At 36.1% G+C, this 21,623-nt stretch overlaps 1 protein-coding gene across 1 annotated transcript in view; it reads right to left on the bottom strand.

Moving 5' to 3' along the window:
• Positions 1-1,014: 1,014 nt before the first annotated feature.
• TMPRSS11E (transmembrane serine protease 11E) overlaps positions 1,015-21,623 on the bottom strand; it is a 52,513-nt gene continuing 31,904 nt past the window's right edge. The window contains exons 5-10 of the mRNA XM_060011724.1: positions 21,058-21,221; positions 13,087-13,125; positions 11,432-11,609; positions 10,319-10,578; positions 9,569-9,711; positions 1,015-3,525 (exon numbers count right to left, since the gene is read on the bottom strand). Coding sequence (XP_059867707.1) covers positions 3,364-3,525; positions 9,569-9,711; positions 10,319-10,578; positions 11,432-11,609; positions 13,087-13,125; positions 21,058-21,221 — 946 coding nt within the window. The 3' untranslated portion in view covers positions 1,015-3,363. The remainder of the gene's footprint in view (positions 3,526-9,568; positions 9,712-10,318; positions 10,579-11,431; positions 11,610-13,086; positions 13,126-21,057; positions 21,222-21,623) is intronic.

Raw genomic sequence — 21,623 nt, 5'->3', positions numbered from 1 at the left:
AAACTATTCTGCATTTTGACTGTGGTGGTGGCCCACAAATCCATACATGAGATAAAAAACAACATGGAACTAAATACACACACACATGCAAATAACTGCATGTTTTAAAAACATAAAATGTCAAAAGGTTAATAGATTGTCTCAATGTCAACTTCCTGGTTGTGATATTGTACTATAGCTAAGCAAGATGTTACCTTTGCCAGAAACTGGATAAAGGATACACGGGATCTCTCTGTATTACATTTTACAACTCTGTGTGAGTCTATGATTATCTGAAAATAAAAATGTTATTTTTAAGTGGTAAGAAATTTCAGAAAAAAGAATGTTATCTCCACTTGAGGGAGTCAAGGAAGGCTTCATGGAGGAGGCATCGTTTGAATTAGACTGTAGATCTTCATGTAATCCAGTAACTCTATGGCTAATAAGGTTTATCATTTTTAAAAGTTGAAATGAAAAATTAGAATAACAGAGAACAACTTGACAATCTCTTTTGGAATGATCCTAATAAAACTTCTTTTGTAGAATTAAAATTAAACAAGAAGTCAGTGCATTCTGTTGACCTGCTCATCTCTTCATTTTGAAAATACTTATTCAAACTATTGTGATCAAGTAGCAATTGTATAAAATAAGACCGTAGTTACAGCAACAGTTATAATAACACTGTTTCTTGAGCACCTACTATGTTCCAAGAACTTTGCTAAGCACTTCGAAATATCTCATTTTGATCTCTACAATGGTGTTTGAGGTAAATATTATTATCCCTGTTTTATAAGTGAGTATACTGAGGCTTAGTGTGTATAAATAACTGGATTAAGTCACACAATGTAAAATCTGGGATTACTTCTTAACACATTATTAACCGGGGGATTTTTGCAGAAACTAACGCCTGTGGCCGTAATATGTCTCCGGTCAAAAATGTGTTAAATCAATGTGTAAATAATAACAAAGCTATATTTTCTGCATAATACAAAAATAAAAGGTCAGTTCAACAACACTTATTGAAAGACTATTATATACAGAGCACTTTATTAGGTACTGTGGGAAGAGAGATAAAAGATGTCGCTGAGAAATGGCCTGCCCTCTTGCACAGTTAATAAGTATTATTTCAGTCATGACTTCTTAACTTTTTCCAACGAGATGGTTAAAACAGACATGTCCAGGAATGCTGAAACCCTTTATAAGTTATCTTTCAAAGAAAGTTATTTTAAAAATATGATACAGTATTATCTATTTCTCTGTGCACATAAAATTTGAACTATTGCTCATATTTTCACTGTGGCCTAACCTCTATTTCTCAAATCTTTTGTAAAAAAAAAATATCAGAAATATTTCTCTGAGAAATATGATGCCATTGTGAAATTAAACTTCTAAAATTTCTCCTTAATTTAAATCTCTTCAAGTTTGTTTGCCAAAGAAATTCCTCATTATCACATTATAAAATTTATTTTAATTTGGAAAGTCACGTCCAGAAATCTGGAATATACTACTCATGGTGTCAATTTATATGGATTCATCTTTAAGTGCCTTCGCAAAGATGAATTGTATTCTTTCGGTTTTACTACAGTTTTCATTATTACTTGAACATCCCAAGGGCTTGCTTCCCTGGATCTACCTGTGTGCTACCTAGAGGCCCAACTGCAAAACATACTCAAACAAGGGGAACCAATTTTTAACAGAACACTGAGAGAAATTAAGTTTGAAATGTACTTAAGTCTTTGTTTAAAATTCAACATTTTCCTCAATTTTTTTCAAAAGAGTTCATTAAATGAAATATGTTTTTGCAAAATATTTAATGCTGTCAGTTCATATCATATTTCCTACCTTATTTTAGCCAAGTCCCTAAATTTTATCAGTTCATATACCAGCATTATTTAGGTTGATAAAAATCAATCTTTTTCTACTAATGTTTCTTTCAAAGTGGTTACGGTACAATACAGAACTCACACGAGTAGCTATACACAATGAGGAAAGGGTAATGGAAAGATTCCGTGAAATCTCACCACCAACAGGCCTGTACGCCATGGCACCGATCCTAACTTCACAGTGCCTAGATCACTTGAATGTTGTGTATCTAACAACTCAGTAATAATTTACCAGAGCTGAAATTATGAAGGTGGTTGATATTAGGCTTTTTCTCATCAACTTTATATCTAGGCAGTGATAAATTCAGTGTCATGCTAGAGGTAGCAGGAGGCAGCTTTCGCGATGATGTCTTCCCCCTGAGCCCAGAAGAGTCTAAGAGGCCCATGGTCCAAGCACTGACTGGAAATGTGGAGGAGGGGGAGGGAGTGGTAAGAAGGGGAATCTGCAGTCATTTCAAAATAGAGGTCTGACCTCTAGCTTCATTTGCACAACTACAGCTACACACTAACACCTGGACCTTATTCCCCTTCAAGGCCTTGCAGTTTGGAAAAGCTTTAAATACAAATACACAAGCACTTGGTGATAATTCCATTTCATTCAGTAGTTTGTACTGATTCTGTTTTTATTTCCTCCTATCCAACCATACAAAAATCTTACCACATAAGGTATGCTGGTTGTTCTTAAGTGAATTTTCATTCTAGCCTCAGACTTTAAAAGAATTTGCAATAAATTGATTGGTGACATTTTCCCCATCTTCCCCTTCCTCTTGAATTATTATATTATAATATCAAGCAAATTGATGATATTTATTTTTTATTATTATATATTGACATTCTCAGTAGTGCAATGTTAAATAAATATTATTTGCTTTAACTTAGAATAAGTACATTATATAGTTTGTATAATTATTATAGGCCACAAGAAAACAGAATCTTCCCCACACTTATCTCTTGTTTGCTGGAAATGAAAATAAAGTTGTATTTCGGTTTCTCTTTGTTTCCTTAACTTTAGTTCCCATTCTTTTGCCGTCATGAAGTGTTTGGTATTCCGCTGTCTGTGTGCTTGAGCTTTCATAATGATTAAGATCACTTTCCTCATTTCATTAAGAAAAAAAACACCTAATACTTTCCTGTACATAAAAATGTAGCTCTTTCCTTTTCATACTTCCTTTTACTCTTTGTCCTGCACCTTGAAAGAGGAAATTTACCGAGATGAGAGAAACTGGGGAAATGAAGGAGGGGATCGCTTCAGATTGTATGTATGCATGAGAAATTTATGTCAACAAGCCAAAATTTGATGATAGAAAACAAGTGACTGCAAGTTGGGACAGAATCCATCTGGCAGAAGCAGGATGCTAAGTGAAGCAGAGCTAGGAAGGAAATAGCAGATAGTTTAGTTCGATCAGTCACATCCAGGTGATCTGCATGACTTCTGCAATTCTATATCTCTAAGAACGGCCTCTACACAAAAATGTGTTCCATTCTTCTAGGTTGTTCTCTCTCAGACACCAGTTTTGGAAGCGATCCAGTCCCGGAAGGCAGTCACTCTAGCATAAACACCGGGTTTATTGGGATGCCCACAGTCGTCTCCCCAGCTCACTATTCCAGCAAGGTACCAGATATCTCTAGCATCTGGACTAACCAGTGGTCCTCCGGAGTCACCCTAAAGGAGGGGAGAGATTGGTAATTAGTATTTCAGTTTTTCACAGAGAAATGTGCTGTTTTTTAACATGAGTTTAATGAAAGGGGCGGTTTTCAAAAATCTTCAGTGTGCTCAAATGAGAAGCAATGCTTTTTATCTATGCCAGTAATTCACATAAAGGAGGCACTCCCCTACCTGGAGAACAGCTTAGACTCAGGGTTCAGTACACAGAGATTAAAGACTCCACCTCTTGGCAGGACAGTACTAGTCTGATACATCTGACAAAATAACTGCCCATACTCTTTATCAGTTTGACACAGCTCCCAAAAGAAGGGTGAAGAATTTATTACTGATAAAGAATACAGACATTAGGGTCAGACACCTGAGTTTAAATCTCAAGTCTGGCCCTTCGAAGCTGGCTAAGACCTTTAATTTGCTTATTTGTAATGCTCCTAATAATACCTACCTTCAATGATAATTTTGAAGATTATGCAAGACAGTGTATGCAATGTGCTCAGCATAGAGCCTGGCACAAAACAGAACTTAGTAAATATTATATATAACCACAAATTCCAATTGTTTGTGCTTTGTGAAAAACAGCCAGTGGGCTGTTTTTTTATACAGGTCATAAAAACAAGGTGCTGACTGATCTTCCCGAAAAATCCTGGGGTGTCTAGTTACTGACCACCAATTAAGTGTTCGGCACTATATGAAACTATTAATTAATATATTATTTCATTAACCCATGTAATTCTGGCAACAAAACATGGAGTTAGGTTTCATTTTCTCCATTTTAGCAGTGAAGAAACTGAAGCCAACAGAAGTTAAGCAATTTTCCTGATATCACACGCTACTCAATATCCAGAGTGATCTAACTCAGAAGCCTATGCTTTCTTTCCCCTTACATTATACTAACTTCCTTGTGAATTTTCTTTTGTCCACATAAAAATTTTAACTAATAGTAATAATAACTCAATTAGAAATAATGTGTTTGTAATTTTTAAATCAATTAACCAATAAGTATTTACTTATACTCTCATATGTGGTAGGAGATGTAAAAAGAGTATAAACACATGAGCCCTCCTCTCAAGCAGTGTACAATCTGCTTATAGAAATTAAATGTATTATATGAAGCTATTTGATAACAAATCATTTTGATAATTGAAACCCAGGCATATGTGAAGACATAGCAGATTAGGAAAAAGAAATAGAAGATGCCAGAGACAACAAAGCTTAAATTTGTTTAAGAGACAGGAGTGAATGAGTCTGAGAATAAGGTAATTAAGGAAAAAAAGAAAGCAGTGAGTCTAACAGCATTACAAGCTGAAAACTAAGTTAATGCCAGCAAGTATCAAATAGAGAAAGATATAGTGGGTTCTGTTAACATTAGTTAGCTCACATGCGATTGGTGAATAGGGGAGTTATATCAGGATAAGGTGGAAGTTTTCATGGCTTATATGTGTTTTTGTCTTAGGCAGTGGAGCCAGAATAATGGGAGTAGAATTGCAATCTTCAGAAGAAAAGGCCTCAGCTCAGCTATTGCACAGGCGGAAGCCTTTGAGGCTCTATTTTAAGAAAATGTTAAGAGTGTCTGTGCCGAGGAAGCCCTCTCCCTGCCCAGAGTGGCACAGCCCAGGCTTGCTTAATTCTTGGGTCCTGGCAGGTCGGAGTTCCTCCTCTGCCCAGAGCTATACTCCCATGTGCATTGTCTCAGCCTCAGCAAGTCAGTTATTTCTACTCTATTGTTTCTGTGCATTTTTAACTTCCCTTAAGTCAGCCACCAGCCACCCTGGGCATTCTGTCTACCTACATTGTCTAAGTTATTTTTCAAGGTACAATTATTTTTGTTGTTGTTGATGTTAATTATCTGGTTACAAAGTTGCATAGCCTTTGAGGGGTCTGTTGGTCTGTATCTAACCCTATTTTTACCATAAATTCAGTTATTTTTAGTGAGTGGTTTAGTGAGAAACATAACAGGAAGTTTATTCAAGAATATGTGTATGGGACTTCCCTGGTGGCACAGAGGTTAAGAATCTGCCTGGCAATGCAGGGGACACAGGTTCCATCCTTGGCCTGGGAAAGTCCCATACGCGGCGGAGCAACTAAGCCCATGCACCACAACTACTGAGCTCTAGGACCCGCGAGCCACAACTACTGAGCCTGCACGCCTAGAGCCCGAGCTCTGCAACAAGAGAAGCCACCACAATGAGAAGCTCGTGAACCACAACGAAGAGTAGCCCCTGCTCGCTGCAACTAGAGAAAGCCAGCTTGCCACAAGGAAGACCCAACACAGCCAAAGAAAAAATAAAAGAATATGTGTATGTATAACTGATATAACTGATTCACTATGCTGTACAGCAGAAACTAACACAACATTGTAAATCAACTATACTCCAATAAAAAAATTTTTAAAAAAGAATATATATATATATATATCACAACAGAAACTTTTAAAACTAGAAGAAGCCAAACTAGAAACCAATGTTAGTGATCAAGATATGAAGTAATGAAGGAATAGAGTAGGGTCTTTAAAGAATAAAGACAAAGAGATAAATTTGGAAGGAATAGTAAAGAGGAAAAATATTTCATGACTTAATTGATTACATGTGAAGGAGATTTAAGAGTAAAAGAAGATTCCAAGAATAATGAAAGCCAACCACATAAATGAGAAACTTGAAATGAAAAAACAGGTAACATTTCGTGATGCCTGTTGAGTTTAAGATGGCAATTACATAAATTTTAGTCTTATACTAACAACTTAAAACATATAAATGGAAACGGTTTTGGAGTACATGAAAATGTGAGACTGAATTTGGGCAAGAGGTTAATTTTGAAGATGTAGATTTGGAAGTCATTAAAGTGACAGCTGACTTAAAGAAAAGATAATTTCTTTGAGTGAGTATATAGAGAGGAAAAAAAATGAGTGTTGAGGAACAGCCAGGCTTAGAGGGAGAGAGAGAGGAAGAGAAAGAGAAACCAAAATAAGGAACCAGGAATGAGTTGTTAGAGAAGGAGGGAGGGGAAAATCACCATATTTCAGGATCATAGAACCCAAAGAAAGATCATATTTTAAGAGGAGGTAGCCACATGCCACTGAGATGGGAAGGAGTAGGACACCCAAGTAAAGGTTTTTGCATATAAAGTTATTAATGATTTTTGAGATATTAAAATACAAGGAAGGGGCTTCCCTGGTGGCGCAGTGGTTGAGAGTCCGCCTGCCAATGCAGGGGACACAGGTTCGTGCCCCGGTCCGGGCAGATCCCACATGCCACAGAACAGCTAGGCCTGTGAGCCATGGCCACTGAGCCTGCGCGTCCGGGCCTGTGCTCCGCAATGGGAGAGGCCACAACAGTGAGAGGCCGCGTACCACAAAAAAAAAAAAAAAAAAAATACATGGAGGCAGTAAAGTGGCAAAAATTGTGGAGAGTAGACATAAAAGAGGGGGGAAAATGAGTGCCAGGTCCCCCCTGAAATAGAAAAGCAGGATATTATAATCACAAGGCTAAACTTGGTTTCTCCTCTTTAATTCCCCAAATTTATGAGACATTCACATCTAATACTATTATCAAAATGGCATTGTAGAATAGGTGACATATTTTCAAGTGAAATCATATACATCTGTGATTTACTTCAAAATAGATCTAGAGTTTAGGATGGGGAGAAGAAGGTTGGGGGGTTAAAATATATAGGAATGAACTAAGATCGACCATGAGTTGATAATGTTGAAGCTGGGTGATGAGTACACACTCCAGCCTATAACAGAAAAAACTGTGGCCCCATTCCAACCCCCATAAGGAAAGGCCAATTGGGGAGCCTAGACTTCCAGCCTTACCAGGATCTAATGAGGCCCAATCCCCCATCAGACTTATGTCAGAGAAGTCTGAGTGGGGAGCCACTCTTTCATCCCTGCCAGGTGATGATGAAGCCCTCCTCTACCTCCTCTGTGGTGACCAGCTGGGGAGCATGGACTACTGCCCAATGGTAAGGAGGCATAACTTTCTCTCCCAGTAGGGTGATGTCAGAAGAGGCCTAGTGGAGAGCCAAGCAGTGATGAGGCCACTACCCCATGAGGTCAGTGGAGACCACAAGGGGAGCAGTAACAAGATGCCCCCATCCAGAGTGGTATTTTTGTATTGATACTTCATCCTCACTATCTCAGGCTTTACATGTGGAATCCCCTCAATGGAAGGGGTGGGGGGTTTTCTATTCATCCAACAAGTTGGTGAGGATGGGAAAAAGAAAATATTTAAAGAAAACTATATTTAATAAGTTTCCCTAACCTTTAAAAAAAAACAAAAACAAAAAAACAACAACCAAAAAAACCCACGCCTAGTGAAGAGCCTGAAATTCCACCTCCATCCAGCAGTAACAAAGCATTATTCACCACCCTGGTGTCAGAGGACAATGAGTGGGACTAAGATAGCACTTCCCTACCCGCTTTGGTGTCATGTCAGAGGAACCCTGTTGAAACAGAAGATACAGAGACTCATAACATAATACCCAAAATGTCCAGGATATATCTGAAAATCACTCAATACCAAGAACCAGGAATATTTTGACTTGAGTGAGAAAAGGCAATCAATAGACACTGACACAGAGATGACACAGATGTTGGAGTTATCTGACAAAGATTTTAAAGCAGCCATCACAAAAATATCTTAACGAGCAACTACCACCTGCTTGAAATAAATGAAAAAATTTAGAAGTTTCAGTAAAGAAATAGCATACATAAAGGATCAAATGGAAATCTCAGAACTGAAAAATACTATAATCTACAAAAAAAACACAAAACCTCACTAGAAGTACTTAACAGAAGAATGGGGATGATGGAAGAAAAAAATCAATGAACTTGAAGACAGAATGATAGAAATTACTCAATTTGAACAGAGAGAAAGAGGAGTGGAAAGAAAAAGAACAGAAGCTTAGAGATCTCTGAGACCATAATGGAAGAGCTAACGTACCTGTTACTAGAGTTCCAGAAAGAGACAAAAAAGAAAGTAAGGCTGAAAAAGTTTTCAAATAAATAATGGCTGAAAATTTCCCAAATTTGTCAAAGGACATAAACCTGCAGATTAAAAAGCTGAGCAAGCCCTAAGCAGTATAACCCAGAGAAATCCATGACAAGATACGTAATCAAACTTCTGAAAACTAAAGACAAAGAAAAAACCTTGAACACAGCAAAAGAGAAATGACACCTCTTCTTTTAGGGAAAAACAATTCTAATAACAGCAGATTCCTCATCAGAGATCACAGAGGCCATGATTTACGTGCTGGGGAAAAAAAATTGTCAATCCTAAATTCTATATCTGGCAAAATTATGATTTAGAAATGAATAGGAAATATAGAATTTTGCAAACAAAGAAAATCTAAGGGAATTTGTCACTAGCAGATCTACACTAAAAGAATGGCTAAAGGAAGTTTCTGAAACAGGAAAGAAATGATATAAAAATAATCTTAGAAAACCAGAGGGAAAGAAAGAACAAATTATGAGTAAATAGACTTCCCTTCTCCTCTTGAGTTTTCTAAGTTACATTTGGCACTTGAAGCAGAAACACTGTTTGATGTGGCTCTCAGCATATAGAGAGGAAATATTTAATATTTGTATTTATTAATATTTAATATTATAAATGAGGGAGGGTTAAAGAGACTTAAAGGGACGTACATTTTCTATTCTAAACCCCACTCAAACTAGTAAAATCTCAACGCCAGTAGACTGTGATAAGTTATGTGTGTTTAACTTAGAGGAACCACACAATTTTCTTACAAAGAGAGAGTCTGGTCAAAAACACTAATAAATAAATCAAAGTGGAATTCTAAAAAAAGGTTACTGTATGATGCTACACTCTCAAAATTACAAAATTATAGAGGGCAAACAGATTGGTGATTGCCAGGTGTTAGTGATGATAAAGTGTTGGGGGAGGGAAATAGATGTTATTATAAAGGGAGACAGACCTCTGTGATGATAGAAGATGAGACCCCTCTGTACTATCTTTGCAACTTCCTGTAAAGCTGTAATTATTTAAAAATAAAAGGTGAACAAAAAATTATGTAGCAAACCACTTACCTGGCACGCATCTCTGTTTCCTTTCAAGGATCCAGCACATAACATTCTAGGAGTTATGGCATTATTGTAAGCTTTGTGTTCATTACAGATTTTAGTGTCTATGAGATTCACCTGTACTTGCCGAAGGTGATTTTGACTACTTCCTAAAGGAAAAAAAATAGACTTCATATTTATAAATCTACATATATTCTATAAACCTGAAGAAAGTCTTTTATAATTAATTATTAGATAAGATGGTGGCATAGAATCTTAGGATATATATTTTTTCAGGTACAGTAAAATTTAGGAAATGAATTCTTTTCTAACTATTTTAAATGAAGTTAGGTGCCTAGGAAAGAAGCTCCAGTTGTTTAAGTAATTTCTCTGTCATTGTTAAGCTTAGAAGATAATTTCAGCAGGGGAGAATGGTGGCTTTATGATTCTCTGATCTTCACAACTGGGTGTATGTATTAATGATCCCTAATCTCTTATGTGGTTAATACCCTAGTAAAAATTTCAGATATATTTACTCTTTCAGACACCTTACCAAGCACAATTACTATAGTGGTAGTGATGTATTTGATAGTAACCTAAGGCCTGAAGGAATTTATGTGTCTTCTAAATGACTTAGTTCACAAGTAGGGCCTGACTTGGCCCCGGTCCATATGACCAACCCACAAACATATTTTGGCATAATGGCATTCCATTTTTTAAATGCCTTAGAATACCAAATTAAATTACTATGATTTGACTTTCTCCTCAGATGCGCACCATCATTTTGCAGTGCTCCAAATCCTGTCACAAACATCTCATCACCAGGGTGGAATTCACGGGATGCATCAGGGAGACAAATTCTGTGTACTGCATTTGTGTAGGAAACAGGGCTAGAAAGCTCTGCAACTGAAATATCATAGTCATGTGATGGATATTTGTATTTTTCATGCACAATTATCCTCCGGAGGCCTTGTTTCATTTTTGGAGGCTCTATTTTTACTCCAAAGGAAGCAGTCCATCTGGCTGGGTCCTTATACCTGAGGAGAAAGTATGAGGAACAAATCCTACTTTACCATTTTTACCAATATAACTATTTATATTAAATAATTTAATGTAAAAGTATCAATGTAAGTTTTCTTTTTAAAATGATGGTTTATATGCATAGATACAAACTCTTTCCAATCTAAGGCTCAGGTGTCAGATCAGGTGGAAATTCCACCTTGGCATGTTTCTTAGGATATGCACGCCACTCAGCATGCTGAGTCACCCACTCCAGATCCTAGGACCTTTTGACATTTCTGGGCATCAGTTGACTCCAGGGGACATATGGAAAGCATATCCTGTACAGAATGAGAGAAGTGAATGTATTCTATGTGCACCATGTTGCCTATCCACACATTTCTCTGAAAATCAAAAATGTTATACAATAATTTAACAAAGCATTACTTATCCTGTATACTGTAGGCATTTTGCATTGGGTTGGAAGATTGAATTGAAATTCCTTGAAATATAACTAGTCGACCTATTCAGTTGTATAATTTGTTACTACCAAATTTCTTCATATTTAATTTTTTCGTACAACGTGGAATTTCCCTATCAGGGTCAAACCTACAATCCACCTAGCCTCTATCTCTGATAGATGACTCTCAAATTCCTGCTTCCTTTGATAAATTATTGTGTAGTTGTCAATGGATAATTTATCTACATGTACTTTGGTACCATTTCCATTTCTAAACTATAAAACCTCTTACTAAGGTTTATGAATTTCCCACTCTCATATGTATATGATCTTTAATTTGTATTAAACTCATCTCTCATGAGGTATTTCCTTCCTGCCAAGCCGCAGTACACTTTGCTTACCCTTAGTCATTCTCAAGGTTCAGGACTTACGTTCTAAAGCAGTGAGCAGCACTCACAAGCCATGTGTCATTAATCAAAGTTGCTCCACAGCGATGGATCCCATCCCATTGCAGACTAGCTTGCCATGGCCATTCACCCTCTTGTACCTCTGTCCCACCAACAATCCTGAGACTCTGTCTTGTAGTTTTGTTCCTTCGTGTCCCGCAGCCTGCAAAAGAGATGATGCGTTAGTTAGCAGTTGTTTTTTAAGTAGCAAATTGTGTTACTGTGTCTCAAATTTCTTATACTTTGTGCTCCAACAGTATCAAATATTTTCTCTTGCTCTTACCTTTGCTTAAACTGCAGTGTTCCATTTATTTAACTCCTTTTCATCTTGTAAGATTTAAATCAGTCATGACCTTCTCTAGGATGCCTTCCCTAATAATTCCCTTGCCTCCAGACTGGATTACTTATGACTTTCTTGATGCTTACATCAAAATAATAATAACAATAATAATACTCTGTGTATATATATCTCTCTATATAATAGATTAATATATATTAGTTTATATTATTGTATGTATATATGTCTAATATTAGTATGAGGGATATTGTTTATAACAGGATGTCTCAATCTTGGCACTATTGACACTGTTAGATGGAGAATTCCTTGTGTGGGCAGCCGTCTCATGCATAATAGGATGTTTAAAGGATCCCTGGCCTATATACACTAGTACCAGTAGCATCCCCCCACTACAATCATGATAACCAAAATGCCACAATAGGACAGAGTCACTTGGGGGCCAAATTGCCCCTGTTTGAGAACTATTATTTTAGAACTCTGTTTATGCATTAGTCTCATATATCTAGTCTCATTTGAGTATGAGCTGCCTTAAGCAAGGAGTAAATCTTATCCATTTTATATCCCTGTTGACTAGCACAGCACTAGCACATAGCAAGTTCCCACTAAATATTGGTGACAAAAATATATGCCATTTAGGTAATGGGATTATCCTTTGGTTTTTATGTTTAGTTAAGTTTGTGAATTAACCAACATTCTGAGCTGGTGAATAACACACTTCCTTTCACCTTTTAACATAAATGTATTGTGTACTAATTCTGTTAAATATCAAATGTATTCTCTAAATCATGGCAGGGTACTCTGCTATAGGGGAAAGGAAATACTAAGCCTTGAGTCAGTATTTTTTTAAAATATGGGTGAAGATATTATCTGAGCCTTCAATAATTTCATCAGTCTATACTCCAACCCCGTAATTGTCTGTAATTTTTACAATAGGGATTAATAACATCAAGATTTTATTTAGTGTAGAGTAACACTAAATTTCTGCCTCTAGCTGACAAATAGCAACATACAGATTACTTTTGTATAATCTTTAGAAAATGTTCATGAGAGTATATTGTAGATATCTGCAATCAGAACATTGAGAAGTATTTTTGCCTTTTCTTTAACAACTGTACTATCTTCCACTACACATCTGCCACAAGCCCCATACACCCATTCCAAAGTCCTCCCAGTTTTTATCCTTTTGCAATAAAATGTGCCTCAGAAATAAGATAAAATACCATGAGCTGTGCACAGATCAAACTTTGTTCTGACCCTATAATACCAACAAAGTAAGCCTAAATAATCCAGAGTTAAATTTTTCATTCAGGTAATGCAATTTTAATAAATATATTAAACTTACAATTGTTTAGAAAGTTGTCTGTTTCTGTCTCGTTGATTTCTGAAACACACAGAAATGGTGAATAGAACAGGGTCTGCACATCAGAATTTCATAATGCCTCTGAGTACTTCAAATACTAAAGGTTGCTCAATTCCATTATCGGATAGTATCTCTATGTTGTTAAAAAAAAGCAACACAGGGCTTCCCTGGTGGCGCAGTGGTTGAGAGTCCGCCTGCCGATGCAGGGGACACGGGTTCGTGCCCTGGTCTGGGAGGATCCCACATGCTGTGGAGCGGCTGGGCCCGTGAGCCATGGCCGCTGGGCCTGCGCGTCTGGAGCCTGTGCTCCGCAACGGGAGAGGCCACAGCGGTGAGAGGCCCGCGTAGAGCAAAAAAAAAAAAAAAAAAAAAAAAAAAAGCAACACAGTTAGTTTATCATAGATAGAATACGTTCATTGTCTTGGGGAGAAGGGAGATTTGAACAGTGTTTCTTAAACTTTAGTGTGGCTAAAAGTCACCTAGAGAGCATCTTTATACTGTAAATTCCTGTTCCTCTTCCCAGTGATTCTGACTCAGTAGCTTTGTGCTGAAACCCAGGAATCTGAATTTTATAGCCGGAAATAAGATGCAGGTAGTTCAGCCTTTTGCGTGGGACATACTATTCTAAACCAGAGTATTGATTCCCCAGATGCGATAGTATTTTTATTGACCATTATTTCAGATTTTTTTTTTTTTTTACCCAACTCATAGGCATAGTTCCATCTGTATAACATATTCCAGTGGCCATAAATTTGTCCTTATTCCCATTTAAAAGCAAATGTTATCCTTTTCCAGGTCTTCTTTCTGCTGAAGTTTTAGCAAGACAGTTTGCCCTCAAATTGTCATTCAACTCTAGCCAGTGGCTCCTTAGTTTGTTGACTTGTCAACAATCAGGCCCTAATCCTATCCAAACACTAAACCAACCGACAGATACATAAAACTTTAAGAACTCAAATTTCCTGACTCAGTAGATTTCCAATGGCCCAACCTATTTTCTTAGAACCTGGTAAGATGGGAGTTCTAAATGCAAAAAATTTTAAAGTTAATTTTTCTTTTAGTATTTAATAATATTGATTTACCAAAAAAAAAAAATCTGTATTCTTGAGAGGCTTCTTTCTGACTTTCTCTGTTCTGGCTATATTTGGGGAAAATGACAAAAATGAGGAAGAAGTGACCATGTATTCTCAGTAAATAAAACACCACCACTAGTCTCCCTATTTCAATAACCTGTTCTTTATTTCAAGCTTTTCCTAGAGAAAATTCTGGCTTTGCATTTTTTTTAATTGGAGTATATTTTCTTTACAATGTTGTATTAGTTTCTGCTGTACAGTGACGTGAATCAGCTATATGTATACATATATCCCCTCCCTCTTAGACCTCCCTCACACCCCACTCACCCCACATCCCACCCATCTAGGTCATCACAGAGCACTGAGCTTTCTGTGCTTTATAGCATGTTTCTACTAGCTATTTTACACATGGTAGTGTACATATGTCAATCCTAATCTCTCAGTTCGTCCCACCCTCCCCTTCCCTACCTGTGTCTACATATCTGTTCTGTACATCTATGTTTCTATTCCTGCCCTGCATATAGGTTCATCTGTACCATTTTTCTAGATTCCACATATATATGTTAATATACAATACTTGTTTTTATCTTTCTAGCTTACTTCACTCTGTATGAAAGACTCTAGGTCATCCACATCTCTACAAATGACCCAATTTCATTCCTTTTTATGGCTGAGAAATATTCCATTGTACATATGTACCACACCTTCTTTACCCATTCATCTGTCATTGGACATTTAGGTTGTTTCTATGTCCTGCCTATTGTAAATAGTGCTGCAGTGAACATTGGGGTACATGTGTCTTTTTGCATTATGGTTTTCTCAGGGTATATGCCCAGTACTAGAACTGCTGGGTCATATGGTAGCTCTATTTTTAGTTTTTAAAGGAACCTCCATACTGTTCTCCATAGTGGCTGTATCAATTTACATTCCCATCAACAGTGCAAGAGGGCTCCCTTTTCTCCACACCCTCTCCAGCATTTATTGTTTGTATATTTTGTGATGATGGCCATTGTGACTAGTGTGAGGTGATACCTCATTGTAGTTTTGATTTGCATTTCTCTAATAATTAGTGATGTTGAGCATCTTTTCATGTGCCTCACTGCTATCTGTATGTCTTCTTTGGTGAAATGTCTATTTAGGTCTTCTGCCCATTTTTAGATTGGGTTGTTTGTTTTTTTTGATTTGAGCTCCATGAGCTGTTTGTATATTTGGGAGATTAATCCTTTGTCTGTTGCTTCATTTGCAAATATTTTCTCCCATTCTGAGGGTTGTCTTTTTGTCTTGTTTATGGTTTCCTTTGCTGTGCAAAAGCTTTGAAGTTTCATTAGTCCCATTTGTTTATTTTTGTTTTTATTTCCATTACTCAAGGAGGTGGTTCAAAAAAGGTCTTGCTGTGGTTTATGTCAAAGAGTGTTTTTCCTATGTTTTCCTCCAAGAGTTTTAGAGTCTCCAGTCTTATATTTAGGTCTTTAATCCATTTTGGGTTTATTTTTGTGTATGGTGTTAAGGAGTGTTCTAATTTCATTCTTTTACATGTAGCTGTCCAGTTTTCCCAACACCACTTATTGAAGAGGCTGTCTTTTCTCCATTGTATGTTCTTGCTTCCTTCATCATAAATTAGATAACTATATGTGCATGGGTCTATCTCTGGGCTTTCTATCCTGTACCATTGATCTATATTTCTGTTTTTGTGCCAGTACCATCCTGTCTTGATTACTATAGCTTTGTAGTATAGTTTGAAGTCAGGGAGCCTGATACCTCCAGCTCAGTTTTTCTTTCTCAAGATTGCTTTGGGGTCTTTTGTGCTTCCATACAAATTGTAAAACTTTTTCTTCTAATTCTGTGAAGAATGCCATTGGTAATTTGATATGGATTGCACTGAATCTGTAGATTGCTTTGGGTAGTATAGGTATTTTCACAATATTGATTCTTCCAATCCAAGAACATGGTATATTTCTCCATCTGTTTATGTTATCTTTGATTTCTTTCATCATTGTTTTATAGTTTTCTGAGTACAGACAGGTCTTTTGCCTCCTTAGGTAGGTTTATTTCTAGGTATTTTATTCTTTTTGTTGCAATGGTAAATGAGATTGTTTCTTTAATTTTTCTTTATTATCTTTTGTGGTTCGTGTATAGGAATGCAAGAGATTTCTGTGCATTAATTTTGTGTCCTGTAGCCTTACCAAATTCATCAATTAGTTCTAGTAGTTTTCTGGTGGCATCTTTAGGATTTTCTATGTATAGTATCATGACGTGCAAACAGTGACAGTTTTACTTCTTCTTTTCTGATTTGGATTCCTTTTATTTCTTTTTCTTCTCTGATTGCCATGGCTAGGACTTCCAAGACTATGTTGAATAATAATGGCAAGAACGGACACCCTGGTCTTCTTCCTGATCTTAGAGGAAATGCTTTCAGTTTTTCACCATTGAGAATATTTGCTGCGGCTTTGTCATATATGGCCTTTATTATGTTGAGGTAGGTTTCTTCTTTGCCCATTCTGGAGAGTTTTTATCATAAGTGTGCATTGAATTTTGTCAAAAGCTTTTTCTGCATCTATTGAGATGATTATATGGTTTTTATTCTTCAATTTGTTAATATGGTGTATCACATTGATTGATTTGTGTATCATGAAGAATCCTTGCATCCCTGGGCTAAATCCCATTTGATCATGGTGTATGATCCTTTTAATGTGTTGTTGGATTCTGTTTGCTAGTATTTTGTTGAGGATTTTTACATCTATATTCATCAGTGATATTGGTCTGTAATTTTCTTTTTTTGTAGTATCTTTGTCTGGTTTTGGTATCAGGGTGATGGTGGCCTCATAGAATGAATTTGAGGATGTTCCTCCCTCTACAACTTTTTGGAAGAGTTTGAGAAGGATGGTGTTATCTCTTCTCTAAATGTTTGATAGAATTCGACTGTAAAGGCATCTGGTCCTGGACTTTTGTTTGTTGGAAGATTTTTAATCACAGTTTCAATTTCATTACTTGTGATAGGTCGTTTATATTTTCTAATTCTTCCTGGTTCAGTCTTGGAAAATTGTACCTTTCTAAGAATTTGTCCACCTCTTTGAGGTTGTCCATTTTATTGGCATATAGTTGTTTGTAGTGTTCTCTTATAATCCTTTGTATTTCTGTGGTGTCAGTTGTAATTTCTCCTTTTTCGTTTCTAATTTTATTGATTTGAGTCCTCTCCTTTTTTTTCTTGATGAGTCTGGCTAAAGGTTTATCAATTTTGTTTATCTTCTCAAAGAACCAACTTTTAATTTTATTGATCTTTGCTATTGTTTTATTCATTTCTATTTCATTTATTTCTGCTCTGATCTTTATGATTACTTTCCTTCTACTGTTTGGGTTTTCTTTGTTCTTCTTTCTCTAGTTGCTTTAGGTGTAAGATTAGATTGTTTGTTTGAGATTTTTCTTGTTTCTTGACTTAGCACTGTATAGCTATAAACTTTCCTCTTGCTACATCCCACAGGTTTGGGTCATTGTGTTTTCATTGTCATTTGTTTGTAGGTATTTTTTTATTTCCTCTTTGATTTCTTCAGTGATCTCTTGATTATTTAGTGACATATTTTTTAGCCTCTATGTGTTTGTTTTTTTACAGTTTCTTTTCCAGTAATTGATTTCTAATCTCATAGCATTTTGGTTGGAAAAGGTGCTTGATACAATTTCAATTTTCTTAAATTTTCCACTGCTTGTTTTGTGACCCAAGATGTGATCTATCCTGGAGAATGTTCCATGTGCACTTCAGAAGAAAGAGTATTCTGCCACTTTCGGGTGGAATGTCCTATAAATATCAATTAAATCTATCTGGTCTATTGTATTATTTAACAAGACTCATATATATTCTGTCTACAAGAGACCCATTTCAGACCTAGGGACACATACAGACTGAAAGTGAGGGGATGAAAAAAGATATTCCATGCAAATGGAAATCAAAAGAAAGCTGGAGTAACAATACTCACATCAGATAAAATAGACTTTAAAATAAAGACTGTTACAAGAGATAAGGAAGGACACTACATAATTATCAAGGGATCAATCCAAGAAGAAGATATAACAGTTATAAATATTTATGCATCCAACATAGGGGCACCTCAATACATAAGGCAAATGCTAACAACAATAAAAGGGGAAATTGACAGTAACACAATAATAGTAGGGGACTTTAACACCCCACTTACACTATGGACAGATCATCCAAACAGAAAATAAATATGGAAACACAAGCTTTAAATGGCTTTGCATGTTGATACTGTTAAAAAAAGAAGTAAGGAGACTCAAAATAGAGTGACTTGTTGTAAGTCCTATATCAGCAAACTACCTAATACCTAGCCTAATTGCAGTTTCAGCATGTCTCAGGAATGTGACCTTTAATCAGTCAATCTGGAATTACCTGGTTGGCACCAGTGAAGTAATCTGTCTGATAGACCCCACCTACTCCTAAATGAAGTTGCCATTTCATGACACAGTCCACTCTGTTAGAAAGCTTCCTTGTCTCACCTCCTTCTGGCTATAAAAATCTTCCGTTTTGTACAGCTCCTCAGAGCTCCTATCTATCTGCTAAGGCGGAATGCTGCACAATTTGTGAATCATTAAATAAAGACAATTAGATCTTTAAATTTATTTAGTTGAATTTCTTTTTTTTTTTCATACAATACTACTAACAGGGCTGACTTCATGGGTGTGTGACTTGTGTATCTGCACTGAGTCCTGCTCTCAGCATGACATCTCACTTGGTTTAATGTTCACTGTCTTGAAATTCATAATAATTTTATCTCATAACATGTTTGGAAGTGAATTTTGACAGGATAATAGAGATGGCATGGGCAGAGGAGATATACACAATAGGTGTGCCCATGGATTCTTGCTACCCCATTTGTATATATCATGCACAATATCCTAAGAACTAAGAATTCCAGTGGACCCACAATGTTTAGCATACTCAAAGTGAGTATAAGTGTGTGATGTCTACCACTGTGTAAGCAGAGGGCAGTGACAGTCTCAGGAGGCTGTTTTCTGTTTGAACCAGAACTTGCTTAGAACATAAAAGAAGGCAATGGCATTCTAATAAACATGAATGACTAAGGGACCCTCTCATATCCTTTCTTGCTCCTGTTGTTTCTCCTGTAGTATTAGCCAACAGCTTCAGCTGAAAATAATGACATATAAGGATATTTTGGTTCTTCCTCACATAAGCTGAAGGTAGAGAGCATTGGTAAAATGTGCCTGTATCAAGAAGGGAAATAAAAAATGTTGAGCTAGACTTCTGTAGTGTTTCCATTGCATGGAACCAAAATACATGCATGGATGAGCTATGAAATACAGTTGTATAATTTTCATGATTCCAAATAAAAGTTAAATGCTTTTATATTTACATTTGAAATTGACATTTCACAATATAAAGGTGAACAGCAAAACTCATGCTAGTAATTTAAAGTTTGGATTTTTTTCACTTAGAAATCATTAATTAACAAGTAAAAATGCCATGATAAGTCGAGAGAGACCATGAAAGAAAGCAAAGTCTTATATCTTAGTACCTTTAACAGCATTGTTTAATTGCTTTTCAAAGAGTCCTACACTTTCACTTTGCACTGGGCCCGACAAATTACATAGCTGGCCCTGACAAGTGAGCCTCCTTTTCTAAGCAAGTAGAGGGGCTGACCACCAGGTTAGGCCTCTAGTTACATCTGTCAGCTTTTATATCAGCACTTGTATTCATTCTTTCTACTTGTCCCCTATTCTGTAGTTTCTAGTGCTGCCATATCCAATATTCTATTCACTAGCCACATGCGCCTAGTGAGCTCTTGAGATGTGACTGAAATGCGCTGTAAATATAAAATATACAATAGATTTCAAAGACTTATTACAAAAAAAAATCTCACGAGTAATATTTACATGGGCTATTTGTCAATATAAATTACATTGTGAATACAATGTAAATTACATTAGCATTTCAACCAGTAGTCAGTTATTGGACTACTTGTTGAAATAGTACTACTTTGGATATATTGGGTTAAATATATAAATTATTTAAATACATTTCACATGTTTACTCTTACTTTTTTAATGTGCCTACTAGAAAGTTTAAGATCCTACATGTGGCTGGCACACTATTTCCACAGACTAGCATTGTTCTATAGCACATGACTTAGCTTTAACCAGTCTTTTATTTTCCCTAAGGATCTCCTATTTTTGTACTTTCTAGTAATGAGGACCTATCACTGTCTATCTTGTCCCCCTGCCCTGACAAAAACAAAAACCTCAGATTTTTCAAATTAGTTGTAAAATATACCAAAAATAATTTATACCAGAAACTAAATTATAAACTTTTCATCAGTAAAGGGCCTAAGTAAAAAAGCTAAAACAAAAACCTCAGATTTTTCAAATTAGTTGTAAAATGTACCAAAAATAATTTATACCAGAAACTAAATTATAAACTTTTCATCAGTAAAGGGCCTAAGTAAAGAAGCTAATGACATTTGAAAGCAAATATGTGGATGGCATGAACCTTTCCATCCATCATACTCAGAACATAAAAAGTAAGCAACAAGAAAAAGAAGAGGAATAAACGCACAAAGCCACTTTCTCCATTTATCATTGGATTCTATAGCTAAAGTGTAAGCCCCAACATAGAAAAAGAACACAGGCTCAGGGGTTAATGACAGACTTGCATGGGTGGTGTAAGTTTAAGGTAGTATTAAAAAATTTTAAACTTCATTAGAACCAATTTAGTCCAAAAGAAATATTCTGTTGGTGGCAAGATCCCTACAATGAAAGACATCCAAAAACGTTTTAAAAAATCAGTGCCCAAGACCAAACTTAACATGGAGCTATTCTATGTAAGAGAATTGAACTACATAATAGGAAATAAACTTACTTTTAATTTCAACAAGTTCAGGATGGAATTTAGGGTGTCCTACAGCATCTTGCAGCTTTTTATGTAGAACATGTTGAATAATTTTATTTACGGTTTCAGGATCCTCAGAAGAGGGAAATCTAAAAATCAGCAGCATATGAGCCAATACTCCATGTTCCTCTTGACTATGGACCAAAAAGGAAAAAAAAAAAAAAGAGAGAAAGATGGTTTTTAAAGATAAAGTTCCAAATAAGATTTATGGTAATATCAAACTATTTTTTTCTTTATCATTCATTTGAAGCACAAACACAAACACAAAACAAATCCATAAATGCAATTTTAAAAGTTTTAATTTGTTTTCTTCTGTACTCCTATTGCTTGTCATATATAGAACTCCCATCTCAGCCTCTCTGATAAGCAACTAGTATGCTCATGATCTCCCTTACCACCATAGGATCTAGTTAAATACTTGGGTTATTAATATAAAAAATAATTCTCTTGTCAACAATTCAAAATTATCAAATAAAATGTATGGTAAATATGAAATCAACTCTGCCTTTGGCTTTCAGGCTTAATTTCCAGTGGCT

Source organism: Delphinus delphis, chromosome 5, assembly GCF_949987515.2.
Source record: "Delphinus delphis chromosome 5, mDelDel1.2, whole genome shotgun sequence".
Classification (NCBI taxonomy): Eukaryota; Metazoa; Chordata; class Mammalia; order Artiodactyla; family Delphinidae; genus Delphinus; species Delphinus delphis.
Note: the sequence above shows the minus strand (reverse complement) of the source record. Positions and strands in the feature narration are given on the sequence as shown.